The 26,123-nt window shown below is 40.7% G+C and overlaps 1 protein-coding gene across 1 annotated transcript in view; it reads right to left on the bottom strand.

The window, feature by feature from the left end:
• Positions 1–335: 335 nt before the first annotated feature.
• The window catches only part of LOC143292389 (testis-expressed protein 2-like), a 32,103-nt gene continuing 6,315 nt past the window's right edge, over positions 336–26,123 (bottom strand). The window contains exons 2-9 of the mRNA XM_076602614.1: positions 19,796–21,058; positions 17,607–18,236; positions 17,104–17,373; positions 15,783–16,015; positions 14,382–14,477; positions 13,093–13,293; positions 11,650–11,770; positions 336–9,680 (exon numbers count right to left, since the gene is read on the bottom strand). Coding sequence (XP_076458729.1) covers positions 9,564–9,680; positions 11,650–11,770; positions 13,093–13,293; positions 14,382–14,477; positions 15,783–16,015; positions 17,104–17,373; positions 17,607–18,236; positions 19,796–21,055 — 2,928 coding nt within the window. The 5' untranslated portion in view covers positions 21,056–21,058 and the 3' untranslated portion in view covers positions 336–9,563. The remainder of the gene's footprint in view (positions 9,681–11,649; positions 11,771–13,092; positions 13,294–14,381; positions 14,478–15,782; positions 16,016–17,103; positions 17,374–17,606; positions 18,237–19,795; positions 21,059–26,123) is intronic.

The raw sequence follows: 26,123 nt of genomic DNA, 5'->3' as shown, positions 1-26,123 counted from the left end.
TTATTCAACTGGACACAACAATCTTACTGCTGAATTATCTATTGTTGATAATGACTGGCATGCACAACTCCTCAGAAACACAGACTCTCTCTCTCTATTTATATATGTATGTCTATATTCATTGGTTAATTTTCTATGCAAAGGGAATTTTCTATGTATAAGACAGCAAGACACTAGAAATGAAAAGAGAGACATACAGATACAGTAATTCAAGTAAATGGTATCAATGCTCTAAGACAAAGTAAGAACGATTGTTCTCATATGCTTGATTTTGTTTTAAGAAAACCAGGGGAAAAAGTATCACTCAAAACCTCACACATAATCCACAACACTGATTTCATCAAGCAGCAAAGCTTTATTGAAACGATTTAACAACCTACAGGCATGATTAATCAATCACAAACACAACCACATTCAACTCTTCTTTACAACTCTCACTGAATCATTTTCAAACACAGCTTTCATCCTGCAATAATGGATGCAATAAATACAAAAGCTCAACAGCTCGCAAGCAAAACAAGGAATGATTCCCCTCCCTTTTTTTGTGTGTGTTTTTGTTTGTTGTCCGCATCACCATGCAAAACAAACTGTTCTCACCCTTCTCCAAATCACATTGAGAACATACATTGATACTAATTATAACTGCTACAGCTGCTTAGAACAGCCAAACGTACAAACAAAATAACATTATTCTGGTGATAAAATGAAATGACACATATCAGTATCAAACATTTGACATGGAATGTTGTCAGCCTTAACAACACAGGCAAGCTCTGGCACGAATGTGTTAACATGCTCACTTGACCAAAGAAGCAAAAAACCAAAGTCATTAGAAGCAAAATTTTCTCCAAACGGATTTCCCACAAGCTATGTGTTTTTGGCATAGATGTGATGATAGGGAAGAACGATAAAGGATATGGAAAGGGACGGAAAGTAAGTTCACCAAAATCAGATTCGCTGAAGCGGAAAGGAAAATTAATCCCATGTGTTCTGAGCTTTTGTACATGAATAAAACAAATTATCTTAAATAAAAATCAAAACCAAACCAAACAAAACAAAAAACCAGGATTATACGGTGAGCAGAAATTGCTGATCTTTGTGTAGCTTTTTGTAGTGACAGCTAATTGACGCAAACTGTGTAAATATGTGAGGAAATGGGTTTTGAGAGTGAGGGTGAGGCAACATAAACAGACTGCATTCATTACACTTACAGGACAGGTTTGGAGTATTTTTGTGCATTTTCCACTTCTTTTGGAAAGCAAATACATCAGCCAACCTAGTTTTCTCTCCACTCTCTCTGTGTGAATATAAATAAATACATAAATAAAGAAATAAGTAAATAACTAAATGAATAACTATGTATATATATATCTACAGAGCCCATGTCTGATCTGATAATAATTTAAGTCTAGAGCGGGACAGATCTCCAGCAGAGAACTGTGATAGTAACTCTCATAAACTGCATACAAACTACTTCAAACCAAGGCGAGACAACAGAAAAGTAACACAGACATGGTTTGATTTGTCTGGGAAGACACTGGAATGGGGTTGATATTCATTTATCATGACATGTGTTTATTCATCACAACACAGTATAATTTTTTGTTTGATTTAACAGCGGCTATGGTCATAACTGTTGCATTCATTCATTCCCATCCCATCATATATATTGATATTACTTCCATTTGGCAATCCATGGTCAGTTGAGGGGAGACAATTAACCTGAACACCAGGACAAAGGAATGGAGTATTTTTCATAGTTTGGCCTGATATTTAATGAGAGGGCAAGTGCTTGTCTTTAATTTTGTTTTAGTTTGGTTATTCTAAAAACAAATTCTAATCAACATATTTGTGAGAAACACTCTACCATATGCTAAAACTAAAAAAACCCACAAAACTTCTATAACTGCAGAGCAAATATCTTATAATGAACAATATACTACAGACAAGACAGGCAGAAAGAGAGAGAGAGAGAGAGAGAGAGAGAGAGAGAGAGATCAACAAACAGACCAACAAAAAGAGACAGACTGACTCAAAAAGAGAGAGTATACATGTAAGAGACCCCCCGAATCACTTATGTTTTCTCCCTCTTCTCCTATAACCCCAGATGCTTTAAAGCAATCAGCAGCATTGGCATCAACTCAAAAACAAAATGGAATGAAGTGTGAGGAAATCGAAACAAATGGCACAAGTTGAGTAGTGATTATCCAACAGCTTACACCTCCTTTGTAACATCTAGTGAATCAATAAACCAACCACACACGGACACACACATAAAAAAGAAATCATAGTCATGAAAATTTGGCATGTAAACTATACACTCTTCATCACCCTTCCATAAACAAGTTCAGATTCTTTTAACACTCCCAAAAATATTGTGTGCATAATTCTATGATGCGAGAAGCTCTCTGCAGTTATTGCAGTATGAAAGGACCAGTGAAACGTAAGCATGTATCAGCCTACAACTTTAAAATCCTGATAAACAACTGTTGTTTCCAGCCATAATGCTGCTGCTAATTCATAATGAACTGGATGTGTGTACATTTATTCATATACACATGTATAAGTTGTTGTATTTTTTTTTTTGTACATGTCTATATTGTGCAGTTCCTCAGAGACATTTGCTTACTGAATATGTCTGGATTGGTGAGAGTAAATACAGTTCTGGTGTCAAGGTGACATCATAGCATGCTGATCCATGAATGCTGCACCACACATGCTTAAATCAGATTGTAAGGGAAAAGGCAGGTGGGGCAGGTGCCTGATGTACACACTGACCCAGTACACTGGTCAGGCCATGACAGTCTTCCAAATGTTACAGCAATGGAAGATTAAAAAGAAAAAAAAAAAGAGAAACAAAGAAGAAAAAAAGAAGAAATTTAATTAACAAAATAGGTATAAGAATGGAAAAGAAATAAAGGGTAGAACAAAGGGTCTCATTCAGTAATTATGCACATGTGCACGTGCACACACACACACACACACAACCCCAATACAGCCATCAGTAGATTACAGTAAACCAATTACTGACAAAGCAAGCAAAAACAACTCATCAAACCCAGACAGAAGCGTGCACACATCTCTGTGAAGGGCAGCCAGCGGCAGACAGACTGAAACAGGAGAGACCTTGTCCATTGTAGAAAACTCACAGCACATCATCGCATTTCCACCACACTGTTACCAGCCATGAATTCATTTCTGTAACACTGGCAGCACAACAGAAGGAAACCAAGTCTCAACATCCACCACCAAGTGACACAAGACACACCCCACTTCCATGCGTACATCTACAGCCATGATTCAGAAGAAGCGTGACAGAGACTGGCAACAACTGGTTATAGTCTGAGACAGAGTTGAGACCACTGTGAACTTTGAAGTCCAACACAACAAGATAGCAGAGGGAACAAAAGATATGAAAAGCACAAGATCACTTTATGAAGACACTTCAGGAAACGAGCTAACCTCAGTCACTCAATCTGTGACCTACATCTTATTGTTCTGGTCACAGAAAATCAACATCACTGTGAAAAAAAAAAGAAGAAAAAAAAAGATATATCCTGCATGATGTGAACCAGGGACAAGTGTCACTGGCTTTCACAACTGAAGATGAAAACTGATATCACAAAGTAGTAGTTTCAAGCATCTGTTTCATGAAGTGAATGAATGTGATATGAAACATACAAACAAATTACATGGCAAAATCTTCAATTTCTGTCATTCTCTATCGTGAATACATTCAACTTCTTGCACATAAAACACAGACTGGTACAGCATATGGAATGATGACAACACATTTGCATGAAAATAATGCAGGAATGCAAATTGAAAGACACTCAGTCATCAAAATTGGTGTGCTTAAAATATAATCAATGGCGCATGGCAACATCAGAACATTGTTTTCCCTAAAAACACTTTGTAACTGTACAAATGTCAATAACATTTGCTGTTTTGTCATTTTCCCCTTCAATTATCAAATAACCACATATAACGCACCCACAAGTAAAATGGAAAAAGTTCATACAACGGCGTAACACACATGCAAAAAATGAAACAGTTGCTTGAATTACATATATAAGCACAGCCAGCCACCACCTAAGTAAGTATGAATGTTAGGGTATGTATCAAACTCCGTTTTCAGTTTTGACAAAAACAGATTGCACATCTGAACAAATCCAAAGCCATGACATCACAAACACATCACAAACATGACCAAAAACTGGATGTGGCCATTCATGGTTGTACAAACCTTCAGTCTGTCAGAATATCTCTTTCCATTCACAAACTGTGAGCTGATGCATTCTTCTGTCTACACATTTTATTTCACTTAGTTTTGCGTAAAGCACTCTTCCATTGCTACACATTTAGATAGATACCACACAGACTGAATATATATGACAAACTATTGGTGTAGAATTAATTTTGGTGCAGCTTTTCCCATGAACAAGATCTCACATACATTATGTACACAGCTGCACACACACTCTTATCTCAAAAGAAAGTATCTCAAAAGAAAGCATACACTCTCTTATCTCAAAAGAAAGTTTCTGGTCTCTTTCTATAGTACACTGTATTCTTTTGCACTCTGTCTTGCACTGTGGTGCTGCATATTATACTGCTTGTTAGCGTGCACACCACAATTTCTACACATATACAAGGTATCTCTTACTCAAGTATTCACACTATATTGTTTGGTAATATGTATAAAACAATCTCCACACAGATACAAGAAGTATCTCACTCAAGCATGTGTACTAGACTGCAAGCTAATCTGGTAACACAACCATCATACCACACACACAACATTTTTCTTACTGACATTCACATATTTTTAACTCATGTAACAACCTCCTCATATATACATACAACATTCCTCCTGACCTTACTCTAACATCCACACCGCATGCTAAGTTATGTATACATAACAACCTCTACACACACACACACACACACACTCACACACACTCTTCTTTATCCAACATATGTTGCAGTTTTCTGATTACATCCGATCTCAGGGCTGAGCTAATGGTCTGATCTGTGCACTAAGCCCTACAGATCACATCAGTTTATGTGCTGAGCCATTCACTCACTGTATCTCATATTTACCACACACTGGTTTTGGGTGTAACGGTGACAGACTGTTTACCATCTCAACAGACAACAGAATGGACTTTGTGAACTGTGCACTATGCATACCTTCTGACTGATATTTTCTGAGTAGACAATAGACAATGTGAAGAAACGAGTGACTGAGCCACCTGCCACCTACTATGCACACAGCACAGGACAAACAGTATGCAGACATGAACGTCATGCGTCATGTACTGCAATCTATATACACAGCTGACATTACATGATCATGAATGCTTGAAGATGTGTACAAGGTGCAATAGCCATCCTAACTGGCATGTTCACTGATGCATTTATGCAGTTTCTTTTGCATTATTGCTTTTTGTGTAAATTATGTCCTTTACCTATCACACACAGTGCATACCAATTTCTTTGTACTGCTTCATTAAACAGACAGCGTATGGAAACCAGTTTATGCTGTGTACTTAGAAAAGATATTACTTTTGATTATAACACATTTCACAGATTATTCAATCTGCACACAGCAAAATATGCCATGTACGTAAACTATGCAAATCCACCAAGAATCATGCACTGTTCATACAGAAGATATATTATTCCACAACTGGCCAAATGCAACATTTAACTTCTGAGCAGAGTAGATGTGAACCATTCTCAGAAAAACAACAACAAACATAACCACATTATAAGTGCTTAGTAGTTCACATAAACACTCTGAAAAAATGTACTCTGACATGTATGTCAACAACAATCTAGCAGCACATATGCACACTGAGTATAAATTAACACAAGAGACATATCATGCACACACTGTATTGTGACTGTTCAGTCAATGGAAAGTGTGGATTATATGCAGAACCATCATGGTGCCTGCATCCTATCCAAAAACACCCAACTGCTGACAAGCATGTCTCGTTTTGATCACAAAGAGTCCACTCAACAATAGCAGACAAGAGAAATCAAAAACAGCTCTAACAGAATATATTTTTTTCAAACTGTGCAGAAATTTGATGAGGGACAGGAATCATAATACAACTGTGGTATTCTTGTCCTGCCATATACGTAGAAAGCGGGAGAGTTCTGAGCAATGATGGCTGGCTGTGGGAGTATGGAGCCTGTTTATGTTGAAAAGACTGAAAGTGTTATCCTTTGCTGGATAGATGTTGGTTCGCCAGATGAATGACCGACAAGTGTTCAGACAACCACATATGTTGAGGACAGAGTGGGGTGATAAAATCAGTTGATTATCATCAGTTGAAATTTAAAGCAAGAAAACTCTTGATGCTTAGTGAATTCATTTATCTGGAAAAACCTTATGTGACCCCCTTGTAGAATGAAGAAGCTTTTGCTGTTGTTTTCAAGTTAGTTTACTGTGAATCATCTTTGCCTTCACTTCCTTGCACAATACCCTTTTGATTCTTCTAATGTATCACAGAATTTGACAGTTGATATTTGAACAGACCATGGGACAGCAAGAACACTGCTGACCAAAGAAACACCTGGCACCATGATCAGGAGACAAGCACCAGTCACACACACCTGGGGGCAGCTGGAGAAGATGGCCCATGACACAACACTTTGGCAGACTCTTACTGATGACCTCTGCTACCTGTGGGCAGTGAAGATGATGGTGATGATTTTCAACAGCTATGATAAATGAACTTTGCCTATGCACCCACACTGGCATTAGAAATCTCACACAATGAAGGAAGGAGAAGAAACCGCCTGATTTAAACAAATGCTATCACAACAGATCCACAGCAGATTATTACAGATCCTAAGAACAGACCTTTTTTGTGGTTGTTTTGCCATGCACACATGAACTGTCTGATAGAATTCCATCTCTTGCATGAGCAACACACAACTAGCCCCAGTAAAAGCAAGGGTCTTAAAGATGAACTCACTCAAGCATAAAAAAACAAACTTCACTTCAGCTCTTGCCTTTGCAACTGCAAGCCATCACAGCTGATGGTGTAAACAGTTTTGAGCATTTTTGTGATTATTGGTGAAAAACATTTTATCAGTATCATGTCTACAAACTATCCTTGTAACTGAAGGAATCACCATAGATAACTCTGTCCTGGTATCTCTAGTGGTTAAATAACCATTTATTGAAAAATCAGAGATAGAGACAGAGACTCCATGTTACATGTATCAGAGACTGAGTTGCGAAGAATTCATTGCACACTGTCAAGCAAGAGGAAAAAAATGATATGCAGTGGTTAGTTTATTTCTTCAAGGTGGATGCGTGTGGTTGTGACGGCAAAGTAGCTTTGTGCAACCAGCTTTGAAACTTCACAGATCACTTAGTTCTTTATGGAACAATGAGTGAAACTAAAATAACTAATGAGAACCAACCTTCGCAAGGTGCAGTCTCTGCAGAATTCCACATTGAAGTTGCACATGAACAGAAGGCTTTGTCTTGATCTCTAAAATCACTTCTTTTTTTTTTTTAATCTCCCAAAATTTCTTTTAGAATCAATTAAGGTAGGTCAATCTGAAATGGTACAAGGCCATTTTCTGTCAATATTACAGTAGGTCATAAGTATAACACTGCTCTGATAATAACTATTTTTGTTCTCAAAAAGCAAAACAAAACCAGATCATGTTTCCTGACTTAGGCAAACACAAGGGAAGTAAGCAGTAGAGTCTGTTCCACTTCCCTCCAACTGCCAACTCGTAAAAATCCTTTCTGTGGGGAAAAAAACCAAGAAGGAAATTCTTCTTCTTCTTCTGCATCCGTGGGCTGCAACTATCAAATTCATTGGTACCTATGAGTGGGCTTTTACATCTATGACCATTTTAACCCTGCAACCTCACACTGTTTGGGGGGGGGGGGGAGAAGGTAACAAACTCACCTTGAGAACTCGTTTCCCATTTGTATTCCTGACCACAGGCTAAGTACAGTCCCTTCTTTCTTTCTTTAAGGAAGATTATTTCATTTCTAACCTGCTGTCCGTATTTGTTACAGAAAGTCTTGTGTAAGTTATTTTTTTTCTTCTTACGTTATCATCCCTTTTTTGCTTATACTCCTCAAATCAATGAGAATATATCTTTTTTGTTGTTGTTGTTTGTATTACTCAAGTTGTTACTATAATTGCATTAGTTAGCTTACAGATTTAGATGTACAGTGTAAAAATCGTTTTACTGTGAGTATATATCTCAAACATCCTTCTGTTCCTAACTGTAGTGGAATTCAACACAGACATCAGCCTTCCAAGGAAAGTGCTTTTATGTGTTAATGTACAACACAAGAACAGAAACTTCCACAAGAAAAACAAAAACAAAAGTGTGTTAAATAAATCGAACAGCAGGTTCAAACTAACATTCCTTGGAGCAGCAAAACCCATAATAAAATGGAAAAAGAACTGTTTTTTTTTCTCCTCAAAAGTCTCAATACTAACATTCTGTACTGAAAAGAATGCAACAAATAGTCAATTTGTTTTCTGGAAATGTTATAAAAAAATATTAAAAAAATGCTGAAAAAAAAAAGCCATGCAAGTAATCAAACTTGTAGGTCACACACTCATTTGACGTGCCTCCCATGCCCCACCACTCATGCTCTCCCCAATCCTTACCCTGTCTCCCTCTCTGCTCTTTAATAAAAAAAAAAATTTAAATTTTCCAAAAGAAAAAAAAGAAAAAAAAAAGGAAAAAAAGTTCACTTCTGAATGGAGATATGAATGCTATCTTCCCCCTAAACACGGTGTATCAGCACTGATGGTTGAACAGCCACAGTCACAGCCACAGCAGTTTGTAAACACCCTCGCACAAAGCAGTCTCCCAAAAGGTTTGTACGCACATGACACCCAAGAAAAGCAGTGCACCCATCCCCCACTTGGTGAAGACAACGCTTGCAACCTCTGCCATACTGTATGGGTCTTAAATGACCCAGAGTCACAGTTTTCACTTGACAAATGAGTCTGGATTTAAGCTACCTCCACGATAATTCATGACCTTACCAATAAAGCATGGCCTCGCACTGTATCAAAAAACTGTTTCTGAAAACACACTAAAGAAGTAAACAAAAAAATAAGACCTTCAATATGTCATGGGTCCAAGCAGACCCACATTCTCAAAGAAGAAACCATGGGGTCCCAGGAAACCCACAACATACAGCAAGGCTTCATTCCTTCAGAAAAACAAACAAAAAAACCAAAAAAACCCATGGGTTACTGAAGACCCGCAACATAAAGCAAGGCTTCATTGCTCCAAAAAACACCAAAAAAAACCCAAAAACCCCATGGGTTACAAAAGACCTTTGACACACAGTACGGTTTTGTTCCTTCAGAACAAACCATGGGTCACAACATAAAGCAAAGCTATATTCCTTCAGAAAAAAAACACCAGAACATGGGCTACAGGCCACCCACGGCAAAAGGTGGTTAAAATTGCAGGTGGGTTGGAGGGGGGCGGAGAGATAGGGGAAATTGTGTCTACTCAGCACATACTTCAAACTAGCGGGTGACCGGTCCTCACAAGGGTGAGGAAGAGGAGTGTCTGGTGTCAATATCGTCCGTTGGCCCCATGTCCTGGGAGGGTCGCAGGATGGGGATGACCAGGTCGTCCATGTTGGGCATCACAAACACCCGCTGTGACACAAAGACAGACAACGATGAAGTCAGTGATGCAAAATCACAAAGACCCGCTGTGACACAAAGAAAGACAACGATGAAGTCAGTGATGCAAAATCACAAAGACCCGCTGTGACACAAAGACAGACAACGATGAAGTCAGTGATGCAAAATCACAAAGACCCGCTGTGACACAAAGACAGACAGCGATGAAGTCAGTGATGCAAAATCACAAAGACCCGCTGTGACACAAAGACAACGATGAAGTCAGTGATGCAAAATCACAAAGACCCGCTGTGACACAAAGAATGAAAACTCTGAAGTCAGTTATGCACAATCACAAAGACCCGCCGTGACATGAAGAAAGACAATGACGACGTCAGTAAATCACAATCACAAACACCCACTGTGACATAAAGAAAGACAACAATGATGTCAGTAATGCACAATTACAAACACAGGCTGTGACACAAAGAAAGACAACGATGACATCAGTAAATGGTAATGCACAATCACACATACCTGCTGTTAGTGTTACACAAAGAATGAAAACTATGATGTCAGTAACGCACAACTGCAAACACCAGCTGTGATGAAAAGAAAGACAATGATGATATCAGTAATGCACAATCACAAACACCGGCTGTGACATGAAGCGAAACAACAATCACGTCAGTAATGCACAATCACAAACACCAGCTGTGACACAAAGAATGAAAACAATGACATCTGAAATGCACTAACACAAACACTCACACATAGCCACACAAAGAAAGAAGACAATGACAAATGTAATGCACAATGAAACTGTCACAAATACCGGCTTCAACGCACTGAAGACGGTTATGGAGTTGGAATGAAAGCCCATGCCACCAAACACTGTGGCAGAAATCAAAGCAAAACTTTTAAAGTGTATTAGAAAAAAAAAACAACCACCAAAAAAACAAAAGAAAACATGCACACAAACAAAAACAAGAGGGAATAGTAAAGAAATGATTTTTGTTTGTATAGGAGTGTGAGAGTGAGTGTGTATGTATGTGTGTTGCGTGTCTATTGTTTGGTGTGGTGTGTGTGTCTGTGTATGTATGCGCTCATATGTGAACATGCTTGCACATGTCGGTTCATTTGTGTTCATGTATGTGCATGCATGTATGCATATGTGTGTGCACGCACATGCATAAGGATACGTGTATGTGCATGCATGTGTGATGCATGCACATATTCATACTGTATGTCACCATTTGAATATAAACATGTCAAGCTAACCCTGTGCCCTAATCAGCCACTTCAAGACACAGAAACACCACCCATCCACCTGATGAAGCTCTGTTCATCATCACCTGACCCACAATCTTACAACATGCATGTGTGGGGTGACGGCCTAGAGGTAACGCATCCGCCTAGAAAGCGAGAGAATCTGAGTGCGCTGGTTCGAATCATGGCTCAGCCACCGATATTTTCTCCCCCTCCACTAGATCTTGAGTGGTGGTCTGGACACTAGTCATTCAGATGAGATGATAAACCGAGATCCCGTGTGTAGCATGCACTTAGCGCAGGTAAAAGAACCCACGGCAACAAAAGGGTTCTTCCTGGCAAAATTCTGTAGAAAAATCCACTTTGATAGGAAAAACAAAGAAAACTGAATGCAGGGGAAAAAAGAAAAAAAAGAAAAAAGGTTGGCGCTGTAGTGTAGCAACGCGCTCTCCCCGGGGAAAGCAGCCAGAATTTCACACAGAGAAATCTGTTGTGATAAAAAGAAATACAAATACAAATACAAATAAAAGACTCAACACTGAGACCTGCATGAACCAGCAATAACAGAAACAGCAAAAACACATAAACAAGAGAGAGAGAAAGAAAGAGAGAGACAGACAGAAAGAGAACGACATAGAGAGAAAGAAAGGGAGAAGGGAATAGAGAGAAACAGAGAGTAACAGACTAACAACAGGCAAAACACGAAAGAAAGGGAGGAGTTTCAGCCCCTGACCTGGAATTCCTGTTCCAGTTTGCGTTCAATCCAGTCGGTGATGTGTGTGATGGTCACCACGCGTTCCCCTACCTGGGGCTTGGCCACCAGCCACAGTCTGGGGGGACCCCGAAATCCATACCTGTTGACACCCACAAACATCAGTCATGCACACACACACACACAACACACACATATACACACAAACACACACACATATGCACACATACATACACACACACATGCAGAAACAGATAGGCACACACATTCTCTTTCTCTCTCTTTCTCACACACAAAGACACACTTACACCAATGTGCACAAACACACAACCATGTACAAATATGTCCACATCTGAGACAAGAGGGCTTCCTTCATATACTCTGTTTGGCTGATATATTTCTTGTATCAAAATGTTGCAAGCTATAGCTGGTAGCTTTGCTCTGCGACAAAAATTCATAAAACTGACCAACCAGACTCACTGCAACAATATCCGTTCATGCATGATGATAAATTGTGCAAATCATCTATCTATCTTCTTCTGATTCTGGTCTCCCCTGCACAGTTCAACTGTTCAGTATCTACTTGAGACTGACCACAAATTGATAACTATACATCCTGTCAGTCATTCTCACTGACGAGTTCACTGCCACTGTCTGCAGTCAACTCGATATTTTTATATTCATGTAAAAAAAAAAAATAAAAATAAAAATAAAAATTTTTTTGAAAGACACTTCAGCGACACATGTGCACATGCTTTTTTTTTTATTTACTTACAGTTCCTACTACTCAAATTATGGAGAATTCATGCAGTTTGAAAACATTCCCATGACAATATTATTCTGCCCCACATCGCAAAACCCCTTCAACCCACCCCTAAACCTGATGCAGTATATATAACAGTAATCTAAAAGGCAAACTTACTGAGATTAAAAAGGGGGTATAAGAAAATCTTTGTACATTAATATGTAAATAAGTTACATGAGAATGAGAAAAAGAGAACGAGTGAGCAAGCTGGTGTGTGAGTGTGTATGCACACACACACAGATGAGTGTTCATGAGAGATCTTGTCTGTTTATGTGTGCTTATTCATTTCTCTATCTGAGGTAATAAGATATTCTGATAGTGCGTGAGCATGTATGCGTGTGCATGTGCACGTGCGTGCTAAAATGCACAAGTGTGACTGCGTGTGCTTTGCATCTCAGTGTGTTGCTTTACAACAAAAGCCCTCTCCACAGACAGTTGGAGGTGTGTGTATGTGTATGTCCATGTGCTAGTATGTGTGCGTGCATGCAAGTGGGCCTGCTTGTGTGTGGGTGCTCATATGCAAGCATGCATGCATATACAGTGCTCACATGCAAGCATGCATGCATGCATGTATGCACGCATGTGTGTGCAAGTCTGTGCGTATTGTCTGCATCTCAATGTGTCGCTTTATGAGTGTGTAAAGCAACAAAATCCCTCACCACAGCCGGTCGGAGGGGGGCGTGGGGATGTTGACGGCCAGTTTGCCGACCAGGTTCCGGACGCTGACCTGCAGCTGGAGGGGGGTGTTGGACACATTTTCCATGGCCCGCTTGATGTACTTGTACTCTGTGGCCTGTTGGAAGTACTTGGACGATGTCAGCTTGTTCAGGTACTTCAGCAGCTTCTTGCTGCCTCCACCACTGGGACACAGCATTCAGACACATTACAGTTTCAGCTTCAGCTTCAAGGAGTCAGAGCATGCAGACAGATCCATATGCGCCATACATCTGCTGTATATACAGATTTTAACAACAACAACAAAAAATAACAGATCCCTGACCTTTGCAAAAACCTAACTCGCAGATCTGGCCTAGAGAGTATTGCTACACACTGACATACACTTCAGAGCTATTTTAGAAAATTTTTATTCCTATCACAGTTACTCTGGAAGGCCTGTTTATCAATATAAAAAAAGAGAAGATAAATAAAGATAAGAATATCAAGAGATAAAAGAAAAATAAAGAAGAAAAGAAAAAAAGAAAGAGAAAAAAAAAAAAGAAGAAGAAAAAGGCAAGGAAATTACTGATCTGAAATGAACAGATGTACTGCCAGGAACAATACATCTTTAGAGAACACAGCAATTAATACGAAATCTGCAAAGAACAGTACAATCAATCGTAGGTTTGAAAGAAAACATTGCAATGAACTAAATAAAATAATGTGTAAATAATACTGCAACTGACTGCAGACAAACTAAGATGATGTTAGGTTCTTGTGTGGTGGTGGTTTTATAAATTCAATGTATTTTCTTATCACACAATGTTTGTCTCATGAGCAAACACTGCTAGGAACATAAAATGCTCCCCCTCTTCCCTGAAAAAAACCACCAACAAGCAAACAATAGACAACAAACCCCTGTGTGAAACAAGGACCTCTTTCAACAGAGGTAGTTTGTTTTTGCTGTCCTCTAATTTCTAAAAAAAAATGTTTGTCCCATAGCCTTTTATTACCATAGGGGCAGTGAATTCATATGGCATTAGAAGGCGTGGCTCTGTCCTCTTCATCTGCCATTTTAACCTTCTCTAACAGAAGTCACATTCACACACTGGGTGGATTCAGGAAAACTGGAGTAAAATGCCTTTTCCAAGGACACAACACCAAGCCAAAACAGGGCCTCAAACCCTGACAACTGCTGAACACTGGATCATAAGCTCAGCACCTAACTGGCTCCACCACCATGCATACCTCTACAAGACACTCCTAAAGCAGCGTCACTGCAGAGACTCACCTTTCCTTCTCCTCTGGGTTGGCTGCCGCCATGTCCTCCTCTTCATCAGTGGAGGATTCAGCGCTGTCCTCTTCATCCGAGTCTGTCACTGGAGATCTGAACACAGTCACATACACGTTGTCATGGCTCCTGGCGTTTGTGTTGTGTGTGTTTGTGTGCACCTCTCCTTTCCTTCCCTTCTTCCCCTATCTACCTTCTCCTCCCCCACCCCTCTCTTCTCTCCCCCTCTCTCTTTCACCTCCCTCTCTCCTTCATGTGTATATTTGTTTTAACGCCAAGCATATGCAAGTACATCTCTGGGGATGTGTGTGGCAACTCCCTTCTCTTGAACATTTTGAACTCTGAGCCGAGTTCAGAAATCTATGTAGTTGGGGGAGAAAGATTTCCCTTTGCTGTTGATGCCAATCTCTTTCAAGAGACAGGTCACCAGGTTGTGAGGTGTTGGGTGCTGTCAGTGAAGTTGTGGGGCATTTTGCCTGTCACCCCATTCTTTGGTGTGTGTCGGTGTTGGTCTGTGTGGGTCTGGGTTTTCACCCTGGGCCAGTGGTGTGCCTATTTACCTGGTGACAGATTTTCCTGTGAGATTTCCTCCCCATGCCGCAGCCTTCAACAGATGTCCAGGATGCGTCGCTAGAACAGTCCTCATTCCCCTCCTACTGTGTCCTTCCCAAAATTTCCTCATGCCCGCTCCCGCTCCACACCTCCAACATACCCCTTTCCCATTGTCCCTCTCACCCAATCCTGCCTCAGCCATCAAATTTACGAGTGTCATCAGTTTTCAGCTGTTGGGAGGAGTTCAAGTCTGGTGAACTCTGGCAGCATCGTTGAGCTGAACTGGTGCCACAGTTCACTATAAGTCTGACGTAGAATTGTGCCGTGGTTAGATGGGGGATATTTATTTGAGTGCTTTGATTTGTTGCGGGTATTTATTTTCTATGACCACAGTAAAGATCTGAGCTGAACTTTGATGTGTCTCTGTGTTTGTGTTGTTGGGACGTTAGCTAGTCTGGGAAGGGATGGGGGCAACCCCTTACTGGTTGTGACATATGTCACATCATGAAGGAAGTGTCAACAGCAGTTAAAGACACAAAACATGCTGTAAATCCTGTCAGTACAATGAAAAAGACAGGCACATAATATTGCAAGGTGACACATACTCACATCTATCTGGAAACGTCTGGTTTTCATATACACATAAAAACAGCACACATACATGTACTCACATGCAAAATTTATACACAGACACACACACACACTTACCGTCTGTTGTCACTTCCAGTGAAAAGGCATTTATGGCAAAGACATGAACACACATGAGGACACATATGAACACACACACACACACACACAAACTTTGAGGCACACAGTCACAAACTCTGAACGTAACCCCCAAGCACCAACCTTTCTGAAGATGGCCCTGACCCCGTAGACATTTGCTTGGGATTGCTGCGCTTCAGTTTCATCAGATTCATCTTGGTCTCTATGGTCATCTGGAACCCTCCACCATAGGACACGTCCAGCTCTACCCAGAATCCCCTCTCATCCAGGTAGGGGTTGGCGGCCCGGCGCACCACTGGCATCTCTTTACCCATGTCGATGGCTGTCACCTGGAGCTCCTCTATGAAGTAAGGGACCTGGGGAGGACGGTGGCAGAATGGTTAAGATGCTTACCTGCCCATACAGTGTTTGTGAGGGTCTGGGTTCAAATTCCAGCCTTGCCCTTCCTCCCAAATTTGACTGGAAAATCAAACTGAGCATCTAATCTTTTCAATGAGACAATAAACCAAGGTCCTGTGTGCAGCACACACCTGGTGCTGTGAAAATGAACCCATGTCAACATAAGTGTTGTCCTCTGGCAAACTGATGAAGAAGAAATCCACTCTGATTGTTACAAAAGTATATATGCCAGCACTCAAGGCCTGACTAGAACACTGAGTCATGCTGCTGGTCAGGTATCTGCCTAGCAGATGCAGTGTAGCATACATGGATTTGTCTGAATGCAGTGATGCCTCCTTGAGAAACTGAAAACAGTGAATCTGCTTCACGGATGCATCTTTGAGAGTTGCTCGAATTTCCTTTTCTTGACCAACAATGTAGGTGTCTGTATCTCTCAGCCAGGCTAAAGCTGGGATATGTTATGAGAATACATCCTTATCAAGTAGTCCCAAACCTAAACAGACCCACAGCAAGATGTTCTGTACCGGATTTCAGGCATATGCTGAATGACTTGCACCCCTAATTCAATCTTAAAAAAAAAAAAAAAATGAGAGCAACAGAGAGAAGAGCAATATGAAAGAGATAAAGAGAACAATAATATCATTTATTTCATGCTTAGCCAAACAATCTGAATAAGTAAAAGCTTTCCTTGGACTTGGGAGTTAGAGCTGTGTTCTGATATTATCTTCATCAACAAAGCACGTAAAAATAAAAAAAATTGATGAATATATTTGTCTTCCTTGGGTTGGACTTTTTTTTTCCTTACAGCTAAGAAGTGAGTAGAAAGTTGAAGAAACATGAGGTTACCTTTGTACTAGCATTGACATTTCTTTTTCTTTCCTGTTCCTTTTTCTTGAAAAATTCACCCTACTTAAAATCCTTTACTTGGAGAAGAAAATAAAGCCTTAACTGTTAACATGGAATTCACTTAAAAAAAAAAAGAAAAAAAAAAAAGAAGAAGTTTGTGTGAGCTGAATGACCTCTTCACACAGACTGTAACACTCACGTGGATCTTGCTGAGCTTTCTCTGCAGCTTGTCCTTGACCTTCTCTGCCCACCAGCCGTCCCGCAGGAAGTCGTAGAAGCATCGGCCAATCAGGGCGTTGAGCCAGTACAGCTGACTGTCGCAGATGATGGAGCCGGTGAACGGCAGCCGGGAGGACGCTGATACCTCTTTGTCCGTCTTGCTGGGGCTGAGGAGACGGGTGAAGGCTCCTGCGGGCATCAAGTGACCCATGTAGCGCGTGAAGTCCAGCGTGGGGTCTGTGGTCTCCGCCTGTGCACAGCCAAACCACCACTTAAAACGTCATCATACATGTGTGTGTGTGTGTGTGTGTGTGCACGCGCAGTGTGTGTGCAAGTTTAACTGTCCTTAAAATATGGAAAAGTGTCTTTCTATGTGTGTGTTTGTGTTACACTGAAAAGTACACATGTATGCACACACCCCTCCTTCTGTACCCCCTCCTCACCCCCCCCCCACAAACAAACAAGCTCACTGAGCTATCCCACCTCCACAGCAGCACTCTCAGGATCAGAAGTTGTAGATGACTGAGAGTCTGTAGAGTTATGGCGCTGTCGCGTGGAACCTTCTGAGTTGGCCCTCCGATGGTGCAGCTGTCGTTGACGGTCTATCGCTCTGCGCATTTCCAACACAGCATTGGGCAGTGGTTTCCCTTGAGTGGCCGCCACGAACCTGCGAAACCACTCCTCCTTCTCACGGCCCGTGCGAGCAAACAGGTACAACACGCTAGAGTCACATTTCTCTTCGGAAATCAACTCAAACCCCATGTCACTTTTCGGTCCGTCAATGCTCGGACCATCCACAGATGACTCCCCAACATTTTTTATTTTGGTCCCTGTTTCAGAGAGGGCCACACAGATGGGGTATTTCTTGCTCCAGATCCGTTTCTTGACCAAGCCAGGAGGCTGAAGAAAGACACGGCTCCCCTTCAGCTCAAAGTGTCTCTGGTGAATGAAGTGAGCGGTGCTGATGTTCTCATCATGCATGGCCCGCTTTGGGACGGGGGTTTTGGGGCGCTGCAGTCGCAGTTTGCTTCCTTCCAACGTGACAAAGACACTGTACGTGTGGTTGATGTGGTAGTCATTGGGGTTGTAGCTGGTGATCTCGTTCATCCATCCCTGGAACACAGGTTTTACAAATAATGATAAAGCAAATATATTATAATAATATTATTATTATTATTATTTATTTTTTATTATTATTTATTTATTTTATTTTATTTTATTTTTAATTCTTATTATTTTATTTTATTTTTATTATTTTATTATTATTATTATTACTACTACTACCTTTTTCTATATTATAATTATTATTTATTTATTTATTTATGTAAGCTTATCTATTATTTATTCCCCCCTTTTTTTCTTTCTTTTTTTCTTTTTTTTTCTCTCAAGGCCTGATTAAGCGCGTTGGGTTACGCTGCTGGTCAGGCATCTGCTTGGCAGATGTGGTGTAGCGTATATGGTTTTGTCCGAACACAGTGACGCCTCCTTGAGCTACTGAAACTGAAACTGATAAAGCAAAACGAAACATGGTAACTGAATTTATATTTCCGCCCCATCTTTCACTGGGTGGCAACACACTCACACAACTCATCCATATTTCCCCAGACACAGCCACACCTGGGCTTTTTTCTGCCAGAGCCATAGTGCTGACAGTCTTTAGGAAACTGCTTGCCAGGTCACCTGTAGATCACACAGCAGAGGGAACAGTGAACTGCTGTTGAGTCACTTCAGTGGTGTTCAGAAACTGCCTGTACTGATTCAACAAGCAGAAGACTACCTGTAAGTTTGCTACTGATGACAATGATGACCACCACTGAGCTGGACTGAGTGTGTCCCCTGGAGAGGAGGCTTCCAGTGACAGTCCCCACCAATGTGCAGACACTGAAGACTTCCACATATACTCTTCACAGGCATGGTGGAACTGGAAGTCGAACTTCAAACTAAGTCTGAGACCACAAGAGCAGTGCATGAAACTGAAGAACAAAATCCTGGGCAATTTTTGTTTGTTTATGTTTTATGATGCTGGATTAGGATGATGACAATCCTGCCATAGAGGTCCATCATGGCTTGGGACTATGTCACCATGTGATAGAGCTGTAATCTGCATTCCCTTTCACAGTGTATACCTTCATCAACCAAGCCTGAGATACTGAGCAACAGAAAATTGAGCAAAACTCCCAAAGATACTGCCATGAAGTAGATGACTCTCAACTGCACAGTCCCAGTCTTCCCATTTTGAGCCCATATCCCATTCAACTCTGGGTGCTGGCCACAGGCTGAAAAACCCTACAGTTATATACTGCCTACAATAGGGTTTGAGCCTGCATCCTCCAAGCTGTTAGTCTGCAACACTAACCACTTAGCAACAGCAGTTGGTTATGGAACTGAATTATTGTCTTTTACACATTTATGCATTCTGCAGTCACCTCATACACATGTTCTCTCACAAATGCACACACTATTTGCATTTTCATACAATACATAAAACACATTCTAGACATACATTAAACAGACAGATACACATACTCACACCATGTGCATTTCTCCAACACACACACACACACATCCTGTACATAAACCACTCTCTCTTACACACTACCTCCTGTAGATAAACCACTCTCTTTAACACACACAGTAGATGTAAGTCGATCTCACACACCCACACTACTCACCTTGTAGGTCCCATCTTCCAGCACAGGCTCCTTCATCTCTGGAATTTCCATGGGCGGCAGGTCTTCTATGGGGGTCAGCTTCGGCATCTGTTTGGGGGGGGCGGGCTGCAAGAGCCAGTTGTAGGCCATCCAGGCCAGGGAGGTCAGCACACAGCCTGCAATCAGCCCCGACATGTAGGACGGCAGAGGGATGATCAGATAGGCGAACACACAGGAAGTAAACACCACCAGCTTGGGCCAGGGCACTGACTGCACGTCCTGACTCACCAGACGCATGAAGGACGTGCCTCTGTGAGGTGAAGCAACAGCGCTGTCTTTTCTAAGTGCCTCAGGCTTTTTACTGGGTGTTTCCCCCTCTTTCCGTTTGTTTTCTTCTGTCGGGTTTGCAGGCTTCATCAAACCTGACATGCTGACCATGGCCACAGTTTTGGGGTGTTTCTTTTTCAAGCTTTTCAGCTTGGAGCGCGAATGAGCAACGGTGCTTGTGGTTAGGCCCCCTGTAAAATCTTCAATGGGTTCCTCCTTGAAGTGTTCTTCAAAAACCAGGATATTCTCTTCATCTTCCTGGGCCTCGTCTGCTATAAGAGGGGCACTGCTCTGCTCAGGCTTTCTGTCCTCAGAAACCACAGGGGCTGGCCTTTCTTCACTCACTGACCTCACTGTCGGAGGTCTTGGCATGGAGTTAGGCCTCACTGCGTGACTAGGACTGGAGGCCCGACGTCTGAGCGCTGTCCCCTTGGTGCTGGCTTCATCATGATTGAATACCTGATTCGGAGCGACTTCTGCAGTTTCGTTCAGACATCCTAGAAGGGGATGCTCCTTGTCAGGAGTGACGCTTGCACTAGATTCTCCACCAGATAAGTCCTCGATGGTTTTGTTGATTTTCTCCTGGATCTTGCCCTTCAGGCCTGTCAGGATCTCCTTGTACTCAAACGCAGCCTTGTTGCCTTTCCTCAGTGGTGATGACTTGTCCGTATCTTCTGCATCTGAACTTAAGGGGTCAGTCTTGGATTCTGTGGGCGCAGATGCTGCAGAGGTAAAAGAGCCAGATTTTGCTGGAAGGGTGACATTGGTTGGAGCACTAGATAGACTGGAAGTGCGTGACTGCTGCAGAAGGCTGGCGTATTTGTCCGATATGGTGAGGTCTTCCTCCTCTTCCTCATCCTCCAGCTTCTTAAAGCTCATTCCTCCCAGAGACAGACCACCTCGGGGGGGAGGGGGCCTGGCCGGGGGCTTTGAGCTTCGTTTGAAACTCATCATGGACTGAAACACCACAAAATGTCATCATAAGCTATGTTGTTGGAACAAACATAGGGGCTTTAAACTTCATTTGAAATTCATCATCGACTGAAACACAACTAAATGTCATCATCAGTTATTCATTTGAAACTCATCACTGACTGAAACACAAGAAAATGTCATCATCAGTTGTTCATTTAAATCTCATCACAGACTGAAACATAACAAAATATTATCATCAGTTGTTCATTTGAAACTCATCATTGACTGAAACATAACAAAATATTATCATCAGTTGTTCATTTGAAACTCATCACAGACTGAAACATAACAAAATATTATCATCAGTTATTCATTTGAAACTCATCACTGACTGAAACACAACAAAATGTCATCATCAGTTATTCGTTTAAATCTCATCACAGACTGAAAACACAACAAAATGTCATTATCAGTTATTCGTTTGAAACTCATCACTGACTGAAACATAACAAAATGTCATCATCAGTTGTTCATTTGAAACTCATCACTGACTGAAACATAACAAAATGTCATCATCAGTTGTTCATTTGAAACTCATCACAGACTGCAACAACAAATCAAAATGTCATCATTAGTTATTTGCATGAAACTTATTATAAACTGAAACAAACCAACAAAATGTCATCATCAGTTATTCACATGAAACTTATTATAAACTGAAAGAAACCAACAAAATGTCATCATCAGTTATGCCACTGGAACAAATGATGGAGCTTTGAGCTTCATACGAAGTTCATCATGGACTGAAACAACACAACAAAATGTCATCACAGGTTGTGTAGTTAGAAAAATGAAGACCTTAGAATAAACCAAATAATTCACGTAACTTGAGAGTGGAGAAACTGATATCTGCAACAGATTTTATTAGTTTTGAGGTCAATCAATGGAATCTGAAAAAGACTTGATTTGTTTTGCGGTTAATTAATGGACTTTCCATTGATTTACACACTCCACTCTGCACCTGACAACTGTACAGAAAGGTAACAAACTTACAGAGGCCTCAAATATTCATCCCCCAAGAAACCATGATCAAAATTCACCCTGCATGAAATCATGGTGCACATGTGTTAAGTTTCATACGGCGCCTTAAGTGTGGATATCTGTGCACACTTCAGTAAACATGCAGCGCCTTAAGTGTGGATATTTATACAAGGAACCAACACAGCCATATATACATTTTCCATGAACTGGAAAACATGACTGTCCAGCACACTCCTCCCTTCCTCCCCCGCCCCCCTCGATCACCACCCAACCTCAATACATTACTGACTTCCCTTCTATCCCCATGCACATTACTCAGGTTTCTAGCCATCTCTTTTATGTACACCCTAAAACAATGTATCATCTAAACATTGCAGAGTCAAATTTCTGCACTGACATGCGAAGTTAATGCTGTGCTTTTTTCTCAGTGTCATTCCTTTTTCTTCTTTTTTTGTTTATAGTATATGTAATATAATATATAATATAATATCAGGAGACTAATATCATGTTCTGTGGAAAGCCGTTAGTGAACCCATGGCTGCATCGTGCATGGGAAGAAAAAAGCACAAGCACAAGTTCTGGCATAACAGCAGTGGTCTTTTTTGCATTGTTGTTGCAAAATTACACAAGTGGGTTCAGGTTGTGCCAATCCAGCTGGGGAACTAAGCGTCAGGAACACGGCCCAACAGATGGCACAGACCCATTTGTACCACATCCATTCCTTGGACATACAGTTCTTTAAAATATGATTCAGATGCAAGTATAATCAATCTGTACACACACACACACACACACACACATATATATATATATGAATTGGCCATGTAAAGAAAAAACCCAAAAAAACCAACATAAATGTCAGACTTCAGACTTTATTATGTCCTCATACAATGATGAAAATTTCCTTGCAAGCATGTAAAAACACAAAATGCAAGCACAGAGCCATACATAACATACAGTCATAAGAGAATGAAAAAAAAAACACACACACACAAAAAACACAAAACAAAACAAACAAACAACAACAAAAACCAAAAAAACCCTGAGCGACTGGGGGAAAAAAGGAACACAAAAACACAAATTGCTGCACATATTTAAAGAGAATATGTCAGCTGCTCATTACTCCCTCCTCCCCGCCACACCCCCTTTTTTCGGGGGGGTGGGGAGGTTGGTTTCTTATTTTTAGTTTGTGCTGTTTTTACTAGTAAGGTTCACTGCCAATACAGTGTTTGTGAGGGTCTGGGTTTGATTCCCGCTCTTGTTCTTTCTCCCAAGTGTGACTGGAAAATAAAACTGAGCATCTAGTCATTTGGAATGAGATGATAAACTGAGGTCCTGTGTGCAGCAAACACTTAAATAGTACCCACAGCAACGAAAGTGTTGTCCTCTGGCAAAATCCTGTCGATAAAATCCAGTCTGATATGTACACAAGTGTATAGGCATACACTCAAGGCCTGACAAAGGGCACTGGGTTATGCTGCTGGTCAGGCATAGATGTGGTGAAGGGTACATGGATTTGTCAGAATGCAGTGACGCCTCCTTGACAAACTGAAACTGAAACTGCTAGCAGCCAAGGCTTCTGTGTGCCTCACTGGCACGGTTCCCATGCATGGCACTCATCTCGACACCTCGGTGCACTGCCACACTCTGGTTCTGCCTCAGTCCCAGCAGTCCACAGGAAAACTCTATGTCAGTCTGCTATGATGTCACCCACCACAGCAGACCCTGCTTTGCCACTGGAATAACTTTGGTGGCCTTCAGTGATGCCAGTTGCAGTTCAACACCCCATCACAAAGTGACAGTGCTGATTTCTTCTGTAATAATATGAGAGAGAGAGAGAGAGAGAGAGAGAGATTCAGATGGTTTATTCATTTTAGGCCTAGGCCCCTCATGAAGGGGAAAGTGAACAGGCAATAATCATATCATTTAAGACATACAGATCAAAACAATGCAGCTATGGATATATCAGGTTAATCAGGAACATTAAGAAGTGAGAATTTCCCTGTATCTAAATGCTTTGTAGAAAAACAGAGACAAATTTCGCACAACATCATGGTCAGTACAAGACAACAACAGAACCAATTTGAAGAGACAAGGTTGTCGATAGTATCTGGGTCGAATAAAAGTTTCTCTGATTTCTTTCAGTACTTCACAACAAAGAACAAAATGAACTTCATCTTCTTTTGAACGTTTACACATAGGACAAATCAAATCAGATTCTTTCACTTTTTTGTATCTATACCTATGTACAGCCAAATCAGAAATACCCAGTCTAAACCTTGTTGTGATATACTTTATATGTTTATCAAGATTCAGAAGCAAATATGGTGGGTGTAGATAGATAGGAGAGAGAGAGAGAGAGAGAGAGAGAGAGAGAGAGAGAGAGAGAGAGAGAGAGATTAAAGTTAAATGCAAACGTAGTTAGTATACATAGATTTCATCACTGTCTAGACTGATCAGTTTTTTTGGGGGGATAAAACAGCTGTGGCACATCAGTGAGCAAAAATCAATGAGCTCTTTTAACTTTCCCATTTAAATGCAACAACAGCTGGGAAACTGAAAAGAAAAAAATATATATACTATATATTATCCACAAATTGCAACTCAATTTGACTAATGTATAAAATATGTAAACAAAGTGAGTTTACAAAATCACTCTGCCTTTGTCTGAGTATATGTGTGTCTGGGTGTTGGTGGGTGTGTATGGGTGTGTGTGTCAGTGGTTAACTTTGTCAACATTTTCTCTGCATCAACAAGTTGTAAAGGAACCAAATTTGACAGGATGGTAGGCATGGCTTTTCCAGTAAACCTCTTCATTATGATGTATAGCAAGAAGGGTGAGAAATCAACAGTCAAGGTCATTATTTGGCAAAATATAATGTTTGATGGAGTTCATGTCTAGCAACTGATTTTCATCGAACTAGGTATAGTAACTAGTAAGTAGCTATGGTAGCAGCATGTTCCCAAATAATGATGTCAATAACAACCATCACCTGATGATCACCTGAAGAAGCTGTAAGCTTGCCTTAAGTGTGATTATTGATTTTCAACTTTGGCACAAATCTTTACTGTCATATTGACAGCCAAATAAAACGTTTTGCATACAAATATAGAATCAATAACGTAAAGCCAGCACAATAAATGTTCCTTAAAGATCTCAAACAGGTACATGAAATTGACAAATATGTTTTAAAAATAACAATGGAAACTGGCAAATCAGAGCAGAAATGGGCACCATACAAATGCTTAGCACAGGACTAAACTTTGTTTATCATATGCAAAATTAATGTGTTTATGAAAAGTCATTCAATACTGTTCTGCAATTGTTATTTAGACACTGAATGGCGAGTTTCCTGAACAGTATTGTTTGTTTTTTTACTTCCAAATGAACAAATCATAAAATTAGTTGTATTTGTAATTGTAAGCCTGTGTCTGAACCATCAAGCAAAATTCACAAAGCACAAATGCACTCACACACACAAAAAGGATGTATGAAGAGATGACACCTAGCAACTGTCCCTACTACCCATGCTGTTGCTGCTGCTACTCCTGCTATTGTTACTATTATGACTATCATACATGCTACTGCTGTCACAACTACACTTACTGTTGCTGCTGCTTCTTCTGCCACTATTTTTTTTTACACATACTATTCCCGCTGCTCACACAACTCATGCTGCTGTCGCTGCTGCTGCATCCACCAACCACACATGCTGTCACTATTGCTACTATCACTCATGCTACTGCTAATCCTACTACTTCTACTTCTTATTATTCTTCAAACTTTCGCCTAATTCTCCTGAGATTTTGTTCCAAATTTTGAAGGAAAAAAACTTGCTATAAATCTGCACTGAACATGGAAGGAGGGAGGGGGTATGGGGGGGGGGGGGGAGGGGGAAGGGAAAGATATAATGATATAAAATCAGAAAAAAAAAAGAAGAAAAAATACCCCCAAAAAAGGGGGAAAAACAAAGAAGATAAAAAGGGGCAATAACACTTGGAAATAGTTGTAAAGCTTTAAACTGGATCTGGACCTGAAAAAAAAAAGCATTCATACAACAAACCA

Source organism: Babylonia areolata, chromosome 18 (assembly GCF_041734735.1).
Source record: "Babylonia areolata isolate BAREFJ2019XMU chromosome 18, ASM4173473v1, whole genome shotgun sequence".
NCBI classification, from domain to species: Eukaryota; Metazoa; Mollusca; class Gastropoda; order Neogastropoda; family Buccinidae; genus Babylonia; species Babylonia areolata.
Note: the sequence above shows the minus strand (reverse complement) of the source record. Positions and strands in the feature narration are given on the sequence as shown.